General features: G+C 43.5%; 1 protein-coding gene across 1 annotated transcript in view; it reads right to left on the reverse strand.

Annotated features, from left to right (window-relative positions):
- Positions 1-23,411, reverse strand: part of Itgam (integrin subunit alpha M) — a 95,380-nt gene that overhangs the window by 52,242 nt on the left and 19,727 nt on the right. Inside the window, 9 exon segments of the mRNA XM_033758718.1 lie at positions 8,437-8,646; positions 8,734-8,874; positions 10,276-10,418; positions 10,874-11,003; positions 11,165-11,238; positions 12,328-12,478; positions 13,609-13,762; positions 14,355-14,500; positions 14,881-15,011. Of these exon segments, the coding sequence (XP_033614609.1) occupies positions 8,437-8,646; positions 8,734-8,874; positions 10,276-10,418; positions 10,874-11,003; positions 11,165-11,238; positions 12,328-12,478; positions 13,609-13,762; positions 14,355-14,500; positions 14,881-15,011 (1,280 nt within the window).

Genomic DNA, 23,411 nt, shown 5'->3' on the forward strand with positions numbered 1-23,411 from the left:
GCACAGAGCCAGAAGAACCATTCAACCCCAGAGCACAGGAAGCCATCCAACCCAACTGGGATGGCTGGTGTCTAGCTGTTTCCCCAAAGCCTCAGTCATTCATAAGGTGCTGAATTTATAGTGTGCGGTGCTAGGATTAAGGTCGTGTCATTATTAAACCACATGAATATTTGGCTTGGCACCGTCCTAATCCCCAGGGCCTGGATGAGATAAAAGGGGCAGAAAGATGCTGTTAAGGCCTCTTGTTGCTTTTTGCTTTCCATCACCATGAACTGTTGCTCCTCTGCCAACCTGCCTTGGAGCCCACCAATTATGGACTGAAACCTCTACAAACTGTAAACTAAATAAACCCTTTCCCCTTTAACTTTGGGTGTTGGGTATCTTGTCTCAGTAAGGAGAGAAAAGTAACTAACACAGAAACCAACTAAAGAGTCTGACAGCAACATCTGCCTGTCTGAGGTTGCTACCAGCCAGCCTGTCCAGAATTTCAGACTAGATCAAACAGTGCAGTTCTTGGAGGTGGCTGTCTCCTCAAATGGACGATACCGGACTGCTACGTTCTACCAAACACCTGAAGAAAAACTAGTACTAAGTATTTTCAAACTCTTTGAAAAGAATCAAAGGAGAGAGAATACTTCCAAACTCATTTTACAAGTCTGTCATCAACCTGCTACCAAAGCCAGATGAAGTGAAAATTATAAGCCAATACTCATGAATAAAACAAATGCAAAACTTTTCAACAAAATATTAGCAAGCTAAATTGAAGTGATTAAAAGAATCACTTACCACAGTCAGGTACATAAATCCTTGAGATGCACAGATGGTTAAACACATGCAATCAAAGAATGCGACACCAACAAAATGAAGGACAGAAATTATATTCTCATCTCAAAAGATGCAGAAAATGAATTTGACAAAATTCAACACCTCTTCATGATTTAAAAAAACTCTCAACATATTAGATATAGAATGAATGTGCCTCAACACAAAAATGGCCATATGTGAGAAACGCATAGCCAATATAATTTTAAATGGTTAATTTTCCTCCTAGATGAGGAATAAGACAAGGATGCATATTCATCACTTCTTTCCAACACAGTACTGGATGTCCTAGCTAGAGCAATTAGGAAAGAGAAAGAAAGTAAAAAGGATTCTCATATGAAAGGGAAAGGTGAAACTGTCTCTGCTTGCTGTGAATGGGATCTTAGCAAACTTTAAAGTTTCAGCCGGGGGCATGATGGCACACACCAATAATCCCAGCACTCAGGAGGCTGAAACAGGAGGATTCTCCCAGGAAGCCAGTCTGGGCTACATAGTGAGTTTGAGACTAGCCTGAATTACATAGCAAGACCCCATCTCAGGGGAAAAAAAAACAAACTTCAAGATTCAACTAATTGACAAATGCAGTACAATCAGAGATACAAAATCAACATACAAAAGTAAGTCGATAGCATTTCTGTGTACTAACAATGAACTCTTAGAAATGAAATTGTTTTAAATGAACTATTTATTAGAAATTAAACAATCCTACTTACAATAGAAACAAAAATTACGTTATGAAAATTTCCATACTACTCAAAATACTACAGATTCAATGCAATCCCTCTCAAATTCCAATGTCATTTTTCACAGGAATAGAAAAACCCTTAAATTCATATGGAGCCACAAAAGAGCCTGAATAGCCACAATAGTCTTTTTTTTTTTTTTTTTAGTTTATTGGTACCTTCTAGGTATATGGTACAGTTACATTCGTTACTGGGATCTTGTACCTTTACATGACAGGTCTTGGTTCTCATTTTTTCCTCTTGTCCTTACCCTCCCTTCATCCCCTCCTCCTCTTCCCATTTACAAACACTTTATTTCCATTTTTTCATTTTCTCACATTTTTTTCTTTTCTCTTATTCCCCTTCCCCTACCCTTCCCACCTTCCGTACACCTTTAGCCCTTTTCTTCCTACTTCACATTGTTAATTATCCTGTTAGGATCTTGAGTACTATTATAGTTTTTCACACCAGAGAAACTATTCAGTATTTATACATGTATGACTTATTTATTTCACTTAGGAGTATATCCTCAAAATGTATCCATTTTCCTATGAATGACTTTAATATCTCATTCTTTATGGCTGAGTAGTATTACATTTTATAGAAAAACCACATTTTCTTTATCCAGTTTCCAACTGATGGGCAAATGGGCTGTTTCCAAGTTTTAGCTATTACAAACTGTGCTGCTATAAACATGAGTGCGCATATGTCACTGTGATATGGTTCTTTTAATTCTTTTGGAAAGATACCCGGCAGAGCTATGGATAAACCCTTAACAAACCTTATCAGAAAAAGGAAAGAAAAGGCTCAGATCCATGCAATCAGAAATGAAAAAGGTGAAGCCACAACAGATCCAACAGAAATCCAGAGGATCATTACTAACTACTATGAGAACCTGTGCTCTAATAAAATGGAAAACACAGAAGAAATGGACAGATTTCTAGATACTTATGAATTACCAAAGTTGAACAAAGAAGATAAAAACATTTTAAACACCCCAATTACAATTAGTGAAATTTAAAATGTAATTAAAAACTTACCAACAAAGAAAAGCCTGGGTCCTGATGGATTCACTGCTGAATTTTACAAGACATTTAGAGAAGAACTACTGCCATTACTCTTCAAACTTTTCAATGAAATCGAAAGGGAAGCAAAACTTCCAAATTCATTCCTGAAAGCAAGTATCACTTTGATTCCCAAACCAGGGAAAGATGCAACTAAAAAAGAGAACTACAGGCCAATCTCCTTAATGAATATAGATGCAAAAATCCTTAATAAGATACTAGCAAACAGAATACAGAGGATTATCAAGAAGATCATACATCCTGACCAGGTCGGATTTATTCCAGGGATGCAAGGATGGTTCTACATACGTAAATCAATAAATGTAATACATTATATTAACAAAGTCAAGGACAAAAACCACATGATCCTCTCAATAGAGGCACAAAACAATCTTAAAGCAAAGGATCTGACAGTATCACACTCCTTGATTTTAAACCATTATAAAGCAATTATAATCAAAACAGCATGGCATTGGCATAAAAACAGGCCAACATGAGATAAGATAGAAAATCCAGAAATAAACTCAAACATTTACAGTCAAATGATCTTTCTTTCAGTACTGGGGATAGAACCCATGGCCTTCACACTGAACTATGTCCCCAGGCCCCACAACACATTTTATTTTTAAACTTTGAAACAGAGTCATTAAATTGCCCATACTGGTCTCAAACTTCTGATCTCCTGCCTGATCTCCTTTTTTTTTTTCAATATTAGGGCTTGAACCCAGGGGTTCACACAAGTTAGGCAAGTGCCTACCACTGAGCTACATGTCCAACCTCTTTTAATTTTTATTTTGAGACAGGGTCTTGCTAAATTGCCCAATCTGGCCTTTGTGATCCTCTGGTCTCAGCTTCCTAAGTGGCTGAGATTACTGCATCCAGCTCAATTAAGCAATTTTTGACAAAGGTATCAAGAACAACTATAACTGTAAATAAGGTCCTAATGGTATAATTGACAATGTGAAATAGGAAGAAAAGGGCTAAAGGTGTAGGGGAAATGGGGTGGGTAAGGGAAAGGAAATAAGAGAAAAAAATATGAGAAAATGAAAAAATGGAAATAAAGTTTTTGTAAATAGGGAGGGCAGGGGTAAGGGGAAAAAAATGAGAACCAAGACCTGTCATGTAAAGGTACAAGATCCCAATGATGAATGTAACTGTACTGTATACCTAAAATGTACCAATAAACTCAACAAGGAAAAAAAAAAGAATACACAAGGGGGAAAAGAGCAGTCTCTTCAATGGTGTTGGAAAAACTATACATCCATATGCAAAAGAATGAAATTAGACCTTTATACCATGTGCAAAAATCAACTCAAAATGGATTAAATATGTAAATATAAGACCTGTAACTATAAAAGTACTAGAAGAAAACATAGAAGTAAGCATATTAGTCTGGGCAATGATTTTTTATTATAGTCCCAAACAATCAGGATTGCAAACACAAAACCTTTTGCAAAGAAAGGAAACAATCAACAAAATGAAGAGACAACCTAAAGAATGAGAGTTATTTGTAAATTACACATTTGGCAAAGAATTCCTATCCAAAATATATAAAAATCCAACAACTCAATAGCAAGAAAACCAGCCAATTTAAAAACAGGCAAAAGACCTGTCCCAATCTGTTTTGTGGCTATAACAAAATACTTGAGACTGGATAATTTATGCAGAAATAGGTTTATTTAGCTCACAGTTTTGGAGATCTAAGAGGATGGTGCAAACATCTGCTTGGTGAGGGCTTTCATGTTGCATCACAACGGGGCAGTTGGCAGAATGGCAGGGGTGTAAGTGAGGAGAGAAACACGAAGCCAGAAGGAAAGCAATTCTCATATAACCATTATTGTGGGAACTAATCCAGTCCTCCAGACAAGAGTCCATCCTTGCCTGAGATGGCCCCCCACAACCTAATACCTTCCAAGGTGCTCATCCTCTTAAAGGTTCCACTCCAACACTGACTGCCAGGTTGGGGTCAAGCTGCTAGGACAGGGCCCTATGGGGGACAGTCTAAGGATATCCAAATTTCTGAGCAGAAATTCCTCAAAAAGAGATATAAATGACCAACAGGTACACAAAAAACTGCTGAATATAAGTAATCACCAGGGAAAAGAAAATAAAACCCACAATAAGACATCATTTCACTCCTCATAAAACGGCCATTATCAAAAAGATAAAGGTAACAAATAACTGTGAGGTTATAGAGAAAAGGGAGCCCTTACACACTATTGGTAGGAATGCCCATTACCGCAGTAATTATGCAAAACAATGTGGAGTTCCTAAAACACATAGAAATAAAATTACCACATGACCCAGCAATTTCACTTATGAGCTTGTGTACACAACTCATGGCTGTGGGAACATACAAGGTACAATAAAAATACAGGGAATGTTCAAATTTTTTAATTTATTATAATCAAAAACACATTACAAGAATCTACCTCAAAATCACCACCCCTCAGTGGGAATGCACTGATCCCACCTTCTTGCTACTTTTTGAAGCAGTTCTAGAAGTCTTTATTGGGTGTCCTTAGTTGTGCCTCAAGGTCCTACATCAAGTCAAAATGTTAAGGGCCGGGGACTTAGCTCACTGGTTCTGCTGCCTGCTTCACAAGCACAAGGACCCAAGTTTGATCCCTGGTGCCAAAAAAAAGATTGTCCTTTAAATATTTAAACCGGGCTTAGTGGTGCACGCCTGTAATCCCAACACTTGGGAGGCTGAGGCAGGAGGATCACTGTGAGTTCAAGACCAGCCTGGGCTACATAGTGAGTTCCAGGTCCGTCTCAACTATATAGTGAGACCCTGTCTCAAAAAACTAACAAAAAAATGTTCACCTCTCGTGGTCATTTTGATTTTAAAAAAGAACCAGAAGTCACATGGTGCCAGATCTAGTAAGATACAACTTGCTTTTCCACTGGATGGCACTCAACAGCAGCATTCACTACATTTTTTATCACACCTCAAAAAGGACTTTCCCAGTCAGGCATGGAGGTGCACAGCTATAATCCCAGCACTCTGGAGGCTGAGGCAGGAGGATTACCATGAACTCAAGGCCACCCTGGCTTACATAGTGAGTTCAAGGCCAGCCTAGACTACATATGTCTCCAAAAAAAGAAAGAAAGAATGAGGGAAAAAGAGAAAGAAAGAAAGAAGAGAAAGAGGACTTTCAGAACTGCTCCAGAAAGTGACAAGAAACATAGGAGAAGCCTGTTCAAAGCAGAGAGAGTCACTTGAGGTAGATTAATGATAATGTATCTTTTACTGTAATAAATGTTTTTAACTGAAGCACTCACTCTATGTTTTGATCAGTGTGCATGTGTGTGTGTGTGTGTGTGTGTGTGTGTGTGTGTGTTTCCAAAGGAGATGAAATCAGTAAGTTGAAAAGACATCATCTGCACTCCCGATATTCACTGCAGCATTATTTAAAATGCCAAGACATGGAATCAAACCAACGGTGCATCAACAGGTAAATGGATAAAGAAAATGTTGAGTATATAAACACAATCAAATACTACTCATTCCAAAATGAAAGCAATCCTGTCATTTATGATAACAGGTACGAACCTAGAGAACGTTGTACTAAGTGAAGCAAACCACAAAGAAAGAAAAATATTACATGACCTTACTTCCATGTGAAACCTTGCAAGAGTTGAACTTAGAGATGTGAAACATAGAATAGTGATTACTGGATGCTTGAGGAAGGGAGATCGGAAGAATGGGGAGAAGCTGTTCAAAGGGCACAGCTTCAGTTAGAAGAAATAATCTGGGGGGATATGTTACATAGCACAGTAACTACGTTTAATAGTACTAGAGTGCATATTTGAAATTGCTAAAGGAAGAAATTTTAAATGTACCCACTCTCTAAAATGTTAAGTGTCTGAGATGACAGTGTACTTGCGACACCTCTAGTGTGTGTGTGTATCAAAGTATCACGGCTCAGCTCCCTCAGAAGCCACTCTGAGGCCAGGACTCCCCTCAACGGCTAGGTCAGCATCTCCTCCTCGAGACCCCAGCCTGCCCTGATCAGCCAGTGCACCTGCCTGTTTCCCTGAGGGACGCAGCGAAGGGAGACAGGCTCCAGCCAATTAAATTGAATAGGTTGAAGTGGTAAACAATGTCTCTGGAAAAATAAAGCCAAGAATACGTCACTGGAAAACAAAACCTAATTCAAAAGATCCTCATACCAGCTACAAACCCTCTTCAGTCTATCTGACCTCAATTCTCAGCGCCAAAAAAAAAAGGAAAAAGCACGCAACAAAATGTCCTCAAAGACTCCCAACTCTCCTAAAGCAGATCCAAGGGGCACCAGTAGAACTAAAACTAGAAATTCCATTTGACCAAACGATCCCCCTTCTTCCTGCAAGAGTTAAAGACATCATATTGCAGTAATGCATGCATACTTGTGTTAACAGCAGCACAATTTATAACAGCTAAATCATAGATGCAGCCTACGTGTCCATCAACAGATGAATAGATAAAGAAAATGCTGGGGATTTAGCTCAGTGGTTCCACCACCTGCCTCACAAGCACAAGGTCCCGAGTTTGATCCCTGGTACCAAAAAATAAAATAAAATAAAAATGTAGCATTTATACACAATGCAAAACTATTATGATAGAAAGAAGGACAAATGTATGTCATTTGTAGGGAAATGGGTGCAACTCTAATCCATAATATTAGGTGAAATATATCAGACACCTGAGCTTAAATATTCTTGGTTTCTCATGTATGAGAAACCCAAAGCATAAATAAATCAAAGAGCAAAATAAAAAATATATAAAAGGAAATAAGGGAATAGATCTTTTGCAAAAGAGAAGGAAACCAAGAAATGTTGGGAGTTGGAAGGTGGACAGGAAGGGGATGTAAAAAGAATTAAGATGTGTCTTACACAAGTACCAACTATACACAATGGATGTATTCATCATGTACCACCAACAGGTACTAATAAAGATCACACTGTACCTATAGCTATATACAATTATTATGTCACAATTAAAATTTCAAATTAAAAAAATCTGTTGACTATACGCCAGTAATGTGATATCTAAAAGTGAAGTCTGAAAAGCAAGCTCCTTTTATAATAGCATAAAAATTGATAAAGTATTTAGAACAAAACTTAAATTTAACGAAGGAATTAAAAGATTTGAACACTAAAACTTACAAAATATTGCTAAAATGTTTTCAAAAGACACAATCAATACAATTCAGCCTGTAAAGAGAAGGGAATTTTGTCATTTGTGACAACAGCAACAAAGCCGGAAGACATTATTCTCAATGAAATAAGCTAGACACAGGACAGACAGTTGCATTTATGAGCATCATCTAAAACAGATAAAATCACAGAAGCAAACATACAACAGTGGGTGCCAGGCACTGGAGGCTGGGGAAATGAAATTTCTGATCCACCAGATGAAGAGGCACTGGAGATGTGCCGCATTGTAAAAACTGACAGCAACACTGTACCATACATTCAAAATCTGTCGAGAGGGCAGATCTCGTGGTAAGAGCTCTTACCACAGTAAATTTTTAAGCAGAAAGAAAATGAGGCTAAAAGACTCAGAGACCTGAGAGGAGAAGCCTGGCCGACCTCAGCCGTGATGGAAGAGGACATGGCTGGCGCTGGAGCGGTAGACCTGGAAAGTTAACCACCCCCACCCCCGTTACGGGAAGAGTCACTCTAGAATGGAGAGCCTTGGGGTTTCTGTGAAGAGGGTCATTTTCGAAGATTCTGAAAGGGAAACTGGGAGCATGACGTGGCAGCTGAAGGACTGTTGAAGTTGGAGGGGACAGATCAGCAAAGAGGTTGCCACTGTGACAAGGACAGTGACCAGGCCTTACCTGGCTGTGTGAGGGGCTGATGCTGACTACCGACACCCCATGAAACAGGTAGACAGCACCCCGGTTTTCCTGCTCTCCAGGGGCCCCGATGGCCACGTCTGTCAGCTTGTCCCCATTCACGTCCCCCAGCACTGTCAGGGCTGCCCCAAAGCGGCCCCAGGGATGGCCCTGCTCCCCACGGAGAAGAGCGTCACATCGCCACCGAGCCCTCTGTTAAACAGAAACAGTGTCGGGCCCCAAAGTACACAAACCTTCCACCCACACCCGAACCCCAGCCAAGGTCCCACCAGCACTCACCCCTTTGGGCAGGGGACACACAGACACCTGGCCCCCTCGTGTGGACTCGTAGTAATGGGGGGCCCCAATGAGGACCAGGTCAGTGCTGCCGTCATTGTTCACGTCCACGGAGCCGAGGGAGGCTCCAAAGTAGGAGCCGATCTGAAAGAGACGGCCAGAGTCTCACGCACCTTCCCACCCAAGGCGGGGCACAGGGGTGCTCTTTCCATGAAGAGGACGTCATGCCGCAGAGGAAAATGTTTTGGAGAGGATGTGATTTTTAGATGATTCATTTTAGATTCTTATTTGAATGTGCTGCCAACTAGAGGAGCACATTATAGAGTCAGGGGGCAGTGGGCTTGGACTCACTCTAACAGAAAAACCTACAAGAGCAGACAGCATACCCTTTCAGTATAGTGCAAGTCTTGGGGAGGGTTGAAGTTGGCAGTCTAACTAATAAAGCACCGACTGGCTGGATTAAAAACAACGACGACCACTGGGGAATTTTTGTGTGATATTGAGAAATAAGGTCTACCTATCATTACAAAAATTTTTATTGAGTTTATTGGTACTTATTAAGTACACAGTACAGTTACATTCATCACTGGGACCTTGCACCTTTACATGACAGGTCTTGGTTCTCATTTTTTCCCCATTCCCCTGCTTTCCCTTCACCCACTCCTCAGTATAAAATTTTTAAAACTATGGCCAATGTCAATATGTAGAATTCAGCCATGGGATTTCTCCATTTAATTATCCATCGATTCGTTCAGCAAACAAGGTTTGTTATTTGCACACGGCTGGGTAGCAGACACAGAAATGTGGCAGTTTTCAACCTGGCTAAGTTCTAGGAAGGAAATGTACGGAGGACATCATAGCACGACTCACAGCAGCATGAGGGGAGCCTAACAGACAGCCCACTTTTAGGTCAGGTTTATTGGGGTGAACTTTACATATAGAGTCAGCCTTTTTAGTACACAGTTTTAGAGTTTTCACAACCTATAAAGTCATCTAACCACCAAGTAATAGAAGTCAAGTTATAGAAGTTTCATCCATTCCCAAAATATTCGCTCTTACTCATCACAGCCTTTCCCCAGCTCACCAGTCCTGGTGACCACTAATCTATTTGCCTTCTGTAATTTTGCTCTTCCAGAATGTTATGTGAACAGCCTGTTATGGGATGCAGCCTTTGGAACTGGCTCCTCCCACTTAGGACACCTGGGACCCGGTGCCACTGTTCCCTCACGTAGCGCACCACAGTCCACTCCCATGTCCCTGGATGGAGGAAACCGGGTTAAGGACAGAGCCATCACAGATGTGGAATTGCTGCAACATTCTTTAAATTACGTACTGGTTGAAAAACGTATGTACTGGTTGAATACTAGTTCTGGATACAGGTAGAATCATAGAGAGCTCGGTACAAACCAAACGTTCTCGCTTGCTGTTGCAGAGCCGACCGCGGAGTCTCCTTGAGGCCCCTCGCCCCCTGCCCCCGCGTGACAGCGGGACAGGTCAGCCCGAGCCTCCCGGCCTGCGGGTCCACCCTGCGCACGTTCCACTCACCTGGCTGCCCTGGATGTTGGCGCTGGTCTCCCAGGTGCCCGCGTTCTGTCTGAACATCACCACCAGGCCAGTGTGCTGATACCGAGGCGCCCCCAGAGCCAGGCTCTGCACCCTGCTCCTCGAGATGACTGCAGCAGCATAACCTGAAGAAGGCGACCTGAGAGCAAGTGCTTCCCCTCCAGGCCCCGCCGCCCTTGCTGTCGTGTGGGCCCAGCCTTGGGTAGGGGCAACGGGGCAGCCCTGCGCATGGCGGGCTATGGTAACTGAGCCCTGTGCTACATTCCTCTCTGTGAACATATTTTGCCCCAGTATTGGGCACCAAACCCAAGCCTTCCCACTGGGCTACATCCCCAGTCCTTTTTTATTTTTCATTTTGAGACAGGGTTTCGCTGAGTCGCTAAATGGCCCAGGCAGGGCTATTCGAGATCTTCCTGCTTCAGACTCCCAAAGTGCTGGGATTGTAGGCATTGTACCACACCTGGCTATTGAAGTTTCTGACTTTACAGCTGTCCTACAGATAGATCCAGCAGAATCTGCACTAGTTCAGTACACTGCACCCTTGCTTCTTCTTGGAGAAGCATGGCCTTTCTCCACTTACCCAGGTAAGCATCATTCATGTCTGAATCCACTCTGGTGGTGTTGATGAATGTGACTTTTCCCTTTGATGTATGCAGAAAGGCTCCCCCGGCCCAGTCAAAGCTGCCCACAGAGCCCAGTAAGGGGCCGTTCTGGGAAAAGAGGTTGAACAGGGTCATAAGGAGAAGGGACCACAGCTGCCCATCAAAGAGGTCCCTCCCCACCAGAAACCGTCACAAAGAGCCCCCCCACCTTCACCTCTTCTTTGACTTCCTCTGGCCCCACATCCACCCGTCAGTGGGAGAGCACTTACAGAGGTGATGGCCGCGCTGAAGCCTTCCTGAGACATTTCATGCTCAAAGGAGCTGGAGCTTCCGGTCTGAGTACCTGGAGGAGGAGACATTTCTAATATCAAAGAAAGCTGAGAAGCTCAGAAAGGGAGGCTCAGGTGGGCTGTGTTGAACTGGAAAGTATATGCCCTCTTCAAGGGATGGCAGCTTGGTTTTGTCAACTGAGAATGTGAACTTCAAGGTGTCCAATCTTTCCATTTTCGAGAGAAGACATAAACACAGACTGTATGTGAGATTCCCCAATTTCTAAATTCTTTCCTTCAGTAAACATTTATTGAAGCCAGGCATGGTGGTGGACACCTGTAATCCCACCTACTTGGAGGTTGAGGCAGATTCAAGTCCAGCATAGACAAGTTTGAGACTTAGTAAAAACCCTTCTCAAAAAAATAAAAGGCCGGAAATGTAGTTCAAAGGCCCAGTGTTCGGTCCACAGTGTTCAGTCTGCATATATATATGAGAAGTCCACCAAAAAATGTGTACACACTTCAGGAAAACGTTTGTATAAAATATTTTAATAGTTTTATATATGGGGGACCTACAGGGTGTTGTATGCTACAGAAAAACCATTACACTGCCAGCCCTTAGAGAAGAAATTGTAATGCATGTGCGGCAATCTCAATGACCAAGGTCACCCAAGCAGCAGTTCACCATAACAATAAATGTCTGAAAGCTCACGGCCACCACTCTGAGAGCCTCTTATAATTGTGGAGGCCAAAGATAACTTGTATTAATCTCATGATGTCTCAATAAATTTAGTATTCAAATAATTACACAGGGTTTTTTTCCTGAAGTATGCACACATTGGTAGAATATATAATAATTTTTTTAATTTATTGAACACTTTCTGTGTACCAGACACTATTCTAAGCAAACAAATGCTAACAACACATCCACATTTTGGGAGAAATATTGTGTGGGATTTGACTCCCCCATACTTCAATTTATCAGCCTGTGGCCAAGACTTGTAAAATGAGAGACCAAGTCTAGATTCTCTGATTCCAAAGGAATTGGCTAAGTGAAGCCCCGGTGACTGGGAGAGAGCTGAGGCTGAGGTTCCGAATACCAAGGCTTAGGCGGGCCTGCTCAGTGTCTGGAGCGCCTCAGGAGACACTGATGCCTCACTCGCCTTCAATGGCAAAGATCTTTTCCTGAAGCTGATTCTGAATGGTCTTCAGAGCTTCAAAGTTATTCACTCGGAACACATGGTCACGAGGTGGTGCAGATGCAATGATATTAAGTTCTTGGCGGCTTTTGTCGCTGTTGAAGGCGTCTCCCACCTGTTACCAAGGAATAAAGGACAAATCAGACACTACCTGGGAACAATCTCCTTAGGCAAATAATCTGAAATGTAATTGGACAAATGAGAGAATATTCCAGACAGCCCCAGAGACAAGGCTCACGAGCAGCATATGGTGTGCAGGGCAGAGAGCACTGGGGACTTAAACTTGGCTTTGGCCCATTTGCTCTGCCCTGCCTCCTGGTACAAGCTGACCGCACCCCGGAAAGGGAGCCTTTTCTATGTATACGAGGTGTTTCTTACATGCCAAGCTATGAGTCATGATGGTACTTTTTTGTGTGTCACACAAGGTGCTGTGGTAGTTCGTTTATATTTATGATCCTAACCCTTCACCTCTTCCTACATTCAAGCCCTTGCCCCAGAACTTGGCTATGCTCTCCTACTCTTGGATCTTGATTTGGTCCATGAATGTTATCAAATGTGACACAGAGGCTTGAAAAGACACCTGCAACATTTCCACTTGCTCTGTTATTCCTCTGCCTTCATCATACGCGTGCACCCAGGCCAGCCCACTAGAGAAGACACCCAGGAATCAGAACAGCCAGGCCACACCATCTGTTTCAGCCAAGGCCATCTGTGCAGCAGACAAACATACATGGCCACCCTCAGAAGTGGGACCTTGGGGAAAATGAGCAGTTCCCTAAAAGCCTGCAGCTGGTTACAAACGTGACTTCAGCTGAGACAGGAAAACTATCCAGTGGACCTATAAACTTACTTTTTTATGTGGTACTGAGAATTGAACCAAGGGCCTTCTCACTGAGCTGCAGGCCCAGCCCATCTAATTTTCTATTTGTTTTGAAACAGGATCTCACTAAGTAGTAAGTTGCCAGGGCTGGATACGAACTCGTGACTCTTCTGCTCAGCTGCACAGAGCATGGGGATGACAGGTGTGCACCACTGGGCCCAGCTTTCCTTGTTATTTCAAGTCCCCGAGTTTTGGAATGATTCACTGTGTAGCGTTATTGTGACATCAGCTAAGTGATATGGGTGTGGGGGGGAGCAGGAACCCTGGCCTCACTTTGATTTTACCAGTATTCAAAAATTGCAGATGGGTGTACCCAAGTATAAACTCTCCACAGAAGCATCAGCCCCAAGAGTCACATGGCCTACCCCAATGACATAGCGAATGAGGCCCTGTCTGTTTGCCTCCGGGATGACATCCTCGTACTTCAAAGAATCGCCATATTTCTGTCCATCTGTGATGACAACTAGGATCTTCACAGCATTCTCTCGGGATCCACTGGCATTCTGAAACAGTTCTCTGCTGTCAAATGTAAGTAGACAGAGATGTGGTGAAAGCGAGGGAGGGAATGTCAGCAGTCACAGACACAGCACGGCTGGGCCGAGACTTAGCATGAGACGAGGCGCCCGGAGAAATGGAAAGGCAGCAGGGGAGAAGGGCGGAGACAAAGCAAGCTTTCGTGGACTTCACGTGTATTTGCATAGTTTGGTATCTTAAACTGAATACTACGACTTTTAAGTTTAGCAATTCTAAAACAAGAAATGGATTCAATTGGGCTTTCCTTGACTCTCTCCTAGAATATACCACAATACCTCTCCGGCTCATCTTTCTGCTCTGTCTCCCAGCTCACCTTCACCTGATAAATACGCTGTGAAATTATCTCCTCCCATCTTAGAGCCATCCGTCTACTCGCACTGCCATAAAACTGCCTTTGGTGACCTAGACTCAACCTCCTTCCTAGCCCCTTCCCTCATGCCCTTTTACTTCCCCTTCTACTCCCGAATTGTTTTTTCATGTTCACAAGACACACAGTTCCTCCTTCACCCAGCCCGGTCTGAACACCTGCCCTCGTGCTCCTCCTCCGTCCATCCTGAGCAAAGAGGAGAGGACTTACATGACTTTGCGGATTCCTGTGGCAGTGTGTGTCAGCCCATGCAGCTGTCTTACTGGGATTACCAGAGATCTTGGGTTAGGGTTTTTCTTGAAATCACTGAAGGTGAAATGAGTCCGGAACACATCTGAATACTGCATCAAAGAGAACTGGGAACGAGGCACCTGGCATTAGCCTGGAGAAGGTGCCCCTCCTCACCAGCCAGCCCTCCATAAACCTCGAAACACTCCAATTTCCGTGTTCCTTCTCCACAGCTCCCAAATTCTTCTCAATACTAGAACTCAGCGAGAGAAGACATGGGGGTTTCGTCTCCTGTGCCAACCCTGCCTGTCAGTCAGCGCTGCCTGCTTTACCAGGGCTGAGAGGCAGTTGAGGCTGCATCCAAACAGAGCAGAGAACCGGGAAGTAACGCAACAGTCACTGAAGTGGCAGTGTCTGTACTTGCGGGGAGTGGGGGGAGCGGAGGCTGGTTGCCATGCATTTGTCAGCCTCACAGAGGCTACTCCCTAACTTCCCCATTGGCCCTCACCAAGGTTTTAGACTTTTCAAATTGTTCCATCACGGTTGAGACAAACTCCTTCATCTTCTGAAAGTCAATTGAGTGGATGCTGCCAGAGCCATCAATCAAGAAGGCAATGTCACTCTCCCGCTGAGGACACCCTAGGGAAGAGGAGACAGAGTGAAAAGTAATTGAAGACTTGCTGTGTACTCACTGCATGTCAGCTCTCAGCTGGACAATGAGAATAAAAGCTAAACAAGAATCCACCTGTGCTGTTCTCAGCTAACTCAAAACAGATTTCCTGGAATCAGCAAGATGGCTTGACTAGAAGCCCTCAGTATTCAGCCACCCCACAAAGACAGCCAAAACGACAAACCACCAAATATGAGGAAGGATCAAAAATTATGGTGAATGCCTATTTTTTGAATATATTATAGTAAAAGACACATTGCCATTAATCTCCCTCAAAGTCCTCATGAATGTCTAGCTGCACTGTCCTGGCTGCCTCAGTGTCCCGAATCGATGTGAGATATCGACCTTTCGTGGTCATTTTTACCTTAGGGACGAACCGGAAGTCATACGGTACCCACCTAGTGAATAAGGTGGCTGAGGACAAGCCGTGATATTTTCAGGAGCCTACCTTTCTGTTGAATGGCATTTGGCAGCAGCAATTACCACATTTTTTACCACGCCTTCACATTTTGAACCGTACCTCATAGAGACAATCACAAAGAGATCATTCACAACTGCTTCGGGAGTGGCAAAACTGATAGGATAAGTGTGTTTAACGGGACAGTGAGTGTTTTGAGGGAAATTAATATGAATGTGTCTTTCACGCTGATAAATCTTTTAAATTAAACATTCACTGTATTTTCTAATCACCCCTCATACATTTTGGTGAAAGTAACTAAAGGAGAGTTCCAAGTCTACAAAAGAGCAGCAGAAACTGCAGAACACAGAAGCATGGACAGCCATTCAGAGTGGAAGGGGCCCTGACTTCCCCGCCCCAGCCCCCACGAGGTGGGACAGGTTAGTGAGGGCACAGCAGCCCACTCCCACCACACCTGCCCTGCCCCACTGCAGGTCACTGCAGACCTAGGCCCGGAGCCCTCTGCAGGAGCCTCCTGGCCTACAACTGTGCTCACCCCAGAGAAGCAGCCCACACTGTAGCCCAGCCCAAGGCTCATGCAGCTGTTGCACACTTCCACCTTGGAAACCAGAGCCACTGTGGGCATCTGTTCTCTTCGGGAGTGAGTGGGTGTTATGGCTTTCGTTTTGATGTCCCCCCAAATCCTCACACAGTCATAGGTGGAGCTTTTCAGAGGTAGCTGGATCTGGAGTGTCTGAGGGGTGGCTAGGATCAAGGGTGTGTGATTACTAAATTAGTCCTCTGATTAGTTCGGCATAGTTCTGGGTAGGTTTAAGAGTGCCCTGCCCTGGCTGTGAGTTCTACCTGCCCTAGGAACAGGTATTCTGAATAAGATGTGAGGGACAGAAAGAGGGCTGCTGCTCGTCACTTGCTTGCTGCTTACTGCCTTCTACCTGCTCCACTTTGCCATGGGCTGTTTTCCTCTGCAGTGCCCCTCTGCCAGGCCAATCTGCCCTGCAGCCAGCCAATTATGGACTGAAACGTCTACACACTGTGAGCTGAAGTAAACCTTTCCTCTTTTAACTTCGGATGTCAGGTATTTTGTCTCAGCAGTGACAAAAGTAACTAAAGCAGATATGGGTGCCAGAGAAGCAGGATCGTTGCTGTGGCTATACCTGACCATGTGGTTCAGGACCCTTTAGGTGGGCAGCAAAAGAAATTTCAAAGCAGAACAATATATTTTTGTTTGTTTGTTTTTTGAGACAGGGTCTCACTATGTAGTTGAGACTGACCTGGAACTCACTATGTAGCCCAGGCTGGTCTCGAACTCACAGCGATCCTCCTGCCTCAGCCTCCCGAGTGCTGGGATTACAGGCATGCGCCACCACGCCTGTCCAAAGCAGTATAATATTGAGGTTGTGGCATGGCTACTGTTGGGGGCTTTGATCCAGATCTATGTTGAGAATCAAAAGCAGAGATCCAGTAGAATAATTGAAAATGTTGTGAGTTTGACAGAAAGGAAGCTTCAGTGAAGTTGTGAACTGCAAAGATGGAGCAGAGGAGAACTTGGTTGCTGAGAAGGAAGAGAAGAATAGATGACCTGAGGACATGACAAGTCCAGCAGGACGCCACCCTTTTTAGCCTCAAAACTGCAAAAGTGAAGGACGATGCTTTGAGCAGATTGCCCAGAGCACCGTGTTCCACAATGGCAGAGCCTAGGGAAGTTGTTCCTCAGGATTGGGTTCATAGGCAGCTGGTCCTCCACAGCCAAGACCAAGGAAGCTGGCTCCTGCTCCAGCTGGTGACAGGCCTTGGCATCACCCACATGGCGTTGGTCTTAGGTACATGCAAGTCACAAATAAGAGAGGGTTCACCGGACCATCAGCTGACTTCTCGGCAGAAATCTACAGGCCCAAAGACAATGGAATGAGGTATTCAAGGTGCTGACGGCCAAGAATACTACACCTGGCAAAGTTGTCCTTCAGAAATGAAAGAGACGTAGACTCCTTCTCAGACCAGCAAAATCTTGACCACTACCCCTGCTTTACAAGAAATGTTTAAGGGAGTTATCAGCCCCAACACCACAAAGGAAAAGGTACAACTGAAGTTAGGGTGTTACCATTGTAAGATATCGTACACAGACTATGTGGTGATGGCAAAGCAAAAGCTATAGCAGATACACAAACAGTAAAGAGAAAAGGGTCAAAAGGTAAAGAAAATAACCAAGGCCGGGCATGGTGGTGCATGCCTGTAATCCCAGCACTCAGGAGGCTGAGGCAGGAGGATCGCTGTGAGTTGGAGACCAGCCTGGGGTATACAGTGAGTTCCAGGGCAGTCTCAACTACATAGTGAGGCCCTGTCTCAAAAAGCCAATAAATAAAGCAATCTTTTAAAAAACAGATAAAATCCACAGGTTTTTAGCCAAGTTAATAAAACACAAGAGAGAAGACTCAGAATCAGAGATGAAAAAGCAAACATTAAACCGATACAAGAGAAATACAAAACATTACAAAAGAAAACTGTGAACAACCACACAACAACAAATTTGAAACTTTAAAGGAAATGGTTAAATCCCCAGATACATACAAGTTGCCAAGATTAAAGCCAAATGCAGTAGTGCAAACCTGTAATCCCAGCTCTCTAGGAGGCTAAGACAGGAAGATCATAAATTCAAATCTAATCTGGCAACTTAGTGATTTAGCAAGACCTTTGTCTCAAATTAAAAAAGTAAAATATAGCAGGAGATGTATCTCAGCACAAAGGCCACGGATTCAATCCCTATCACTGCAAAAACAAGGAAAATCAGGACAACAAACCAGTAACAAGCCAGCTTGAATCACTAATGGTTTCCCATCAAACAAAAGCCAAAGACTACCTGCTTCACTGCTAAATTTTGCCAAATATTAAACAAAAATTAATACTAATTCTTTTACAACTATTCCATGATTCCACTGCCTGCCTTGCAAGTGCAAGGTCCCAAGTTCAATCCCCAGTACAAAAAAAAGTATATATATATATAGTCCATGAAATTGAATAAGAGGGAAATCTTTCAAATTCATTATATAAGGTCAGTATCACCCTGCTAGGGAAGCCAGACAAAGAAAAATGAGGGAAGTTGGAAGGCAGGTAGGCCTCATCAACAACGATGCAAAAGTTCTGAAAAAAATTCTAGCAAGCCAATTCAACATCACATTCAAAAGATAGCTGGGCACAGTGGCACATCATTCAGCACTCAGGATGCTGGAGCAGGAGGATCGCCACGCGTTCAAGGCCAGCCTGGGCTACACAGTGAGTTCAAAGCCAGACTGAACTACATAGTGAGACCCTGTCTCAAAAAAAGTCATTCACAAGGCCGGGGATTTGGCTCAGTGGTTCTGCCGCCTGACTTGCAAGCACAAGGGCCCGAGTTTGATCCCCGGTACAAAAAAAAAAAAAAAAAATCATTCACTCTGATCAGGTAGGATTCATCCCAGGAATAAGAGGTGTGTGACACACACACATCAGCGAAGATGATCTACTGTACTACCTTAATGAAGGACCAAAATTACATGATGGTTTCAGTAGGTGCAGAAAATGCATTTGGCAAAATTTAACATCCCTTCATGTAAAAGTTCTCAAAAGAGTAGATATAAAAGATACCCACAGAGAGAGCTGGGGATTTAGTTCAGTGGTTCCACTGCCAGCCTCATAAGTGCAAGGTCCCAAGTTCGATTTTTGGTACCAAAACAACAACAACAACAACAACAACAACAAAAATAACCACTTAGGCTAGGCATGGTGGCATATGCCTATAATCCCAGTGTTCAGGTGGCTGAGGCGGGATTGCCTCAAGTTCAAGGCCAGCCTGAACTACACAGTGAGTTCAAGGCCATCCTAAACTACATAGCAAGACCCTGTCTCAAAAAACAAACAAATAGGCCAACACAGTAAGATCACAACAAACAAAAAATGGAAAATCTGACAAGCTGACAGTCTGTATCGTATAGAATGGAAAAAGCTGAAATCATTTCCTCTAAAATTGGAAACAAGATAAAGAGGCCCACTTTCAGCTCCCTTATTTAACATAGTTCAGGAAGCCTTTGCCAGAATAATTAGGCGAGGGTAAAAAATAAAGGGCATAAAAACTGGAAAGGGGGAAGTCAAACTTTCCCTTCTGCAGATGACATAATCTTCTACACAGAAAAACCTAACGACTCCACAGAAACTATTAAAACAAATAAATTAATTCAATGAGACTGTAGGAGACAAAAATCAACATTTAAAAATCATGTTTTTTTTAGCAGTGTTTCTATATGTTAACAGTAAAATACCTGAAAAAGAAATGATGAAAACAATTCCACTCACAATAGCAAAAACTGAGGCCCTGGGAATAAATTTAACCAAGGAAGTGAAAGATCTCTACTCTGAAAACTACAGAGCACTAATGAAAGTAATTGCAGAGGACACAAATGAAAGAAAGTAAGTAGCATTTATGTATTAGAAGAACTAATATCGCTGAAAGGACCACACTACGGAGATAGGAGACTAGGGGTGACGGAAGTTGGCTGCGGAAGAATAACTAGGAGAGCCCAGGCACATGCGCAGGAAAGTTCCCAAAGTTCTGCAGGTTTTCAGTAGGATAGCCTAGACCTGACCTGGATGCAGAAGTTCTCTTGGGTTTCCTCACTATTCAGACAGCATAAAACGTACATCGCTGCCATGAAGACTTTGCTTTCCACCGTAGCCCCACACTGTCACTTCCCACACACGGCTTGTACCTTTATCTTTTGTGATCTACCAGGGATCAACCCGGGTCCGTGCTCTGCGAGGCAAGCGACAGAACCACTGAGCTAAATCCCCAGCCTCTCCTTTATTTCTGCTTTTACCCTCTTTTTCTCTTTATTCAGCCCACGCTTGCTCTACAGTCACTTGCTCCCCCACTCTTCACTGTTGCTTTTTTTAATAAACTTTCTGAATAAACCACTGCATTGTGCTTATTTCCTCTAAACCTTTGTTTGAGATGAGGAGAACCTGGAATCTCACTCCGGAAGGGGAGGCAAGCAATCTGAATTTGGTAACATTTAGCTGGTGAGCCACTTTTTTTGGAAATATGAGTTCAAGGCCATCCTAAACTACATAGCAAGACCCTGTCTCAAAAAACAAACAAATAGGCCAACACAGTAAGATCACAACAAACAAAAAATGGAAAATCTGACAAGCTGACAGTCTGTATCGTATAGAATGGAAAAAGCTGAAATCATTTCCTCTAAAATTGGAAACAAGATAAAGAGGCCCACTTTCAGCTCCCTTATTCAACATAGTTCAGGAAGCCTTTGCCAGAATAATTAGGCGAGGGTAAAAAATAAAGGGCATAAAAACTGGAAAGGGGGAATTGGTACGGTGAGAGATGGTACTTTATGAGACTATTCTCTAGTTACAGCATTTCTGCCTAAAACATGCACATGGAGTGAAATGCCCTTCTTCAGGCTTTTATGACTCTCTGCGAAAGGCAGTGTTCAGGAGCTATGGTGTTTAGAGTGATCACTGAGGAAAAAGATGATCTGAATGATCCCGTCCTGAGACACTCACTTGTCTCTCAGGGCAATGTGGGTCTCTGATCTGTATGACAATACCTAGGCCCTGGGAATAAATTTAACCAAGGAAGTGAAAGATCTCTACTCTGAAAACTACAGAGCACTAATGAAAGTAATTGCAGAGGACACAAATGAAAGAAAGTAAGTAGCATTTATGTATTAGAAGAACTAATATCGCTGAAAGGACCACACTACGGAGATAGGAGACTAGGGGTGACGGAAGTTGGCTGCGGAAGAATAACTAGGAGAGCCCAGGCACATGCGCAGGAAAGTTCCCAAAGTTCTGCAGGTTTTCAGTAGGATAGCCTAGACCTGACCTGGATGCAGAAGTTCTCTTGGGTTTCCTCACTATTCAGACAGCATAAAACGTACATCGCTGCCATGAAGACTTTGCTTTCCACCGTAGCCCCACACTGTCACTTCCCACACACGGCTTGTACCTTTATCTTTTGTGATCTACCAGGGATCAACCCGGGTCCGTGCTCTGCGAGGCAAGCGACAGAACCACTGAGCTAAATCCCCAGCCTTTCACAATGATTCTCCTGCCTCAGTCTCCTAAGTGCTGGGATTACAGGCATGTGCCACCACACCCAGCTGCTTGGTTTTGATTTATCATGGTGAGATGTCCAATACATCTTGGCCACTTATTGTATCCCATATGAAAAACAATCCTACAAGAGATAGAAACTATGTAGATGAGCAATATTCCTTGAAAAGGGAAGGAAACCACCCTGGAGATCTCCTGCCTCAGTCTCCTAAGTGCTGGGATTACAGGCATGTGCCACCACACCCAGCTGCTTGGTTTTGATTTATCATGGTGAGATGTCCAATACATCTTGGCCACTTATTGTATCCCATATGAAAAACAATCCTACAAGAGATAGAAACTATGTAGATGAGCAATATTCCTTGAAAAGGGAAGGAAACCACCCTGGAGAGCCTATTCTCCCCTCAACAGAGCCAAACTGAGACTCTAATACTCAGGATGGACTAGTATGGTAGCTGCTCTTACCATGGGGATGAAAAGGTACATTAAAGTCTGTTGGTTATAATAAAGTGAGTGGGATCTTACAGGGTGCAGAGGAAAATTCCAGCTTTGTTTCATAACTGATGAGCAGAGGCCTTCCACAAGTGTACTAATATATATCCATCTTCCAGGGAGGGAGAACACTAACGGGACAACATTTCATCCGTCAATTAGCCCCAAATGTTCAACATAAATTTCAAATAGGGCCACAAGACACCCACAGCCCAGTGCTGGACACAGCTTTTTCTGTGTCCAACAATCAGAACCCAAAAGAGAGACAAAGAAGAGAGGCTAAGATTATAGCTGTCACAATTGGTAATGCTTTAAGCCCACCCAGGTCATCTAAGGAAAAACCCAGGCACAACTGAGGAAAGAGTTTCTGTTTTGAGTGCAAGAAAACTGAATACCAGAGGGCCAGGGGTTGAGCTCAGTGGTGCCACCACCTGCCTCGCAAGTGCAAGGTCCTGAGTTCTTTTTTAAAAAAAAAAAAAAAAAAAAAAAAAGACTGAATAATAGGCACCAGATTACACCAAGCTTCCTCCTGGGCCCCGCTCCACACAAGGCAGTTAACATGCTTGATGCGTGGCACTGGAGATCTGACTGGCCCCACTTGCAGAGAGGGGCCAGGCCAGCCTGAACCCTCCCTTCCTGCTCTGATGACTGGAGAGGCCCAGAGGAACCTGCATGCCCCGTCCACAGACATTGCCCTCTCCTCTGAGGAGAAATGGGTAAACTTGGATGTCATGCTGAGCCAATTTAACTGCTTATTGATGCCGGAGTAGCTCCTTCCATTTTGGCTTCCTTCTTTGGAAAACCCTCCTCTGGGTCTATAGCCATAGTCAAGAGGACCCATAGCCAAAAAATTCTTTTTATTCCTCCTCTGATATGCCACTTTGAAGGCCAAATGTTTAACCATGAGTTTCTAATTGTCCTGCAGTGTCCTACTCCCTTGCTAGCTAAACTGGAGGAAATTCTCAAATTCCAGCTAAAGCCAAAACAGATTTTACTTATTGAGACAACACAAGGTTTCCCTGGCCAAACTGGCCAACAAATAGATCCTGCTGCATGGTATAATGGAATATGTGGGAGGGAAAATTCAGCCATGCCAGTGGTTATAAAACTGAAAGACCCTAGCCAGTTTCCTAACCAAAAGCAGCATCCAGTCAAGGAGGCATAAAGGCCTCCAGTCTCTCATAGACAAGTTTCTCCCTGTAGCCTTCTGAAGACTTCTCACTCCCCTTGTAATGCTCTCCCTGTCAAGCCCTCCGCCTCATTCACAAAGCTGTCTTCTAATCCATCCCCTAGAGGCAGATCCTCACACAATTCTCTCCCAACTCCAGGGGGCACTAATTGGTTCTCAGGCTTAGATTTT

The sequence above is a fragment of the Fukomys damarensis genome, unplaced genomic scaffold (genome assembly GCF_012274545.1).
Source record: "Fukomys damarensis isolate Sample0158 unplaced genomic scaffold, DMR_v1.0_HiC HiC_scaffold_34, whole genome shotgun sequence".
In the NCBI taxonomy this organism is placed as follows: domain Eukaryota; kingdom Metazoa; phylum Chordata; class Mammalia; order Rodentia; family Bathyergidae; genus Fukomys; species Fukomys damarensis.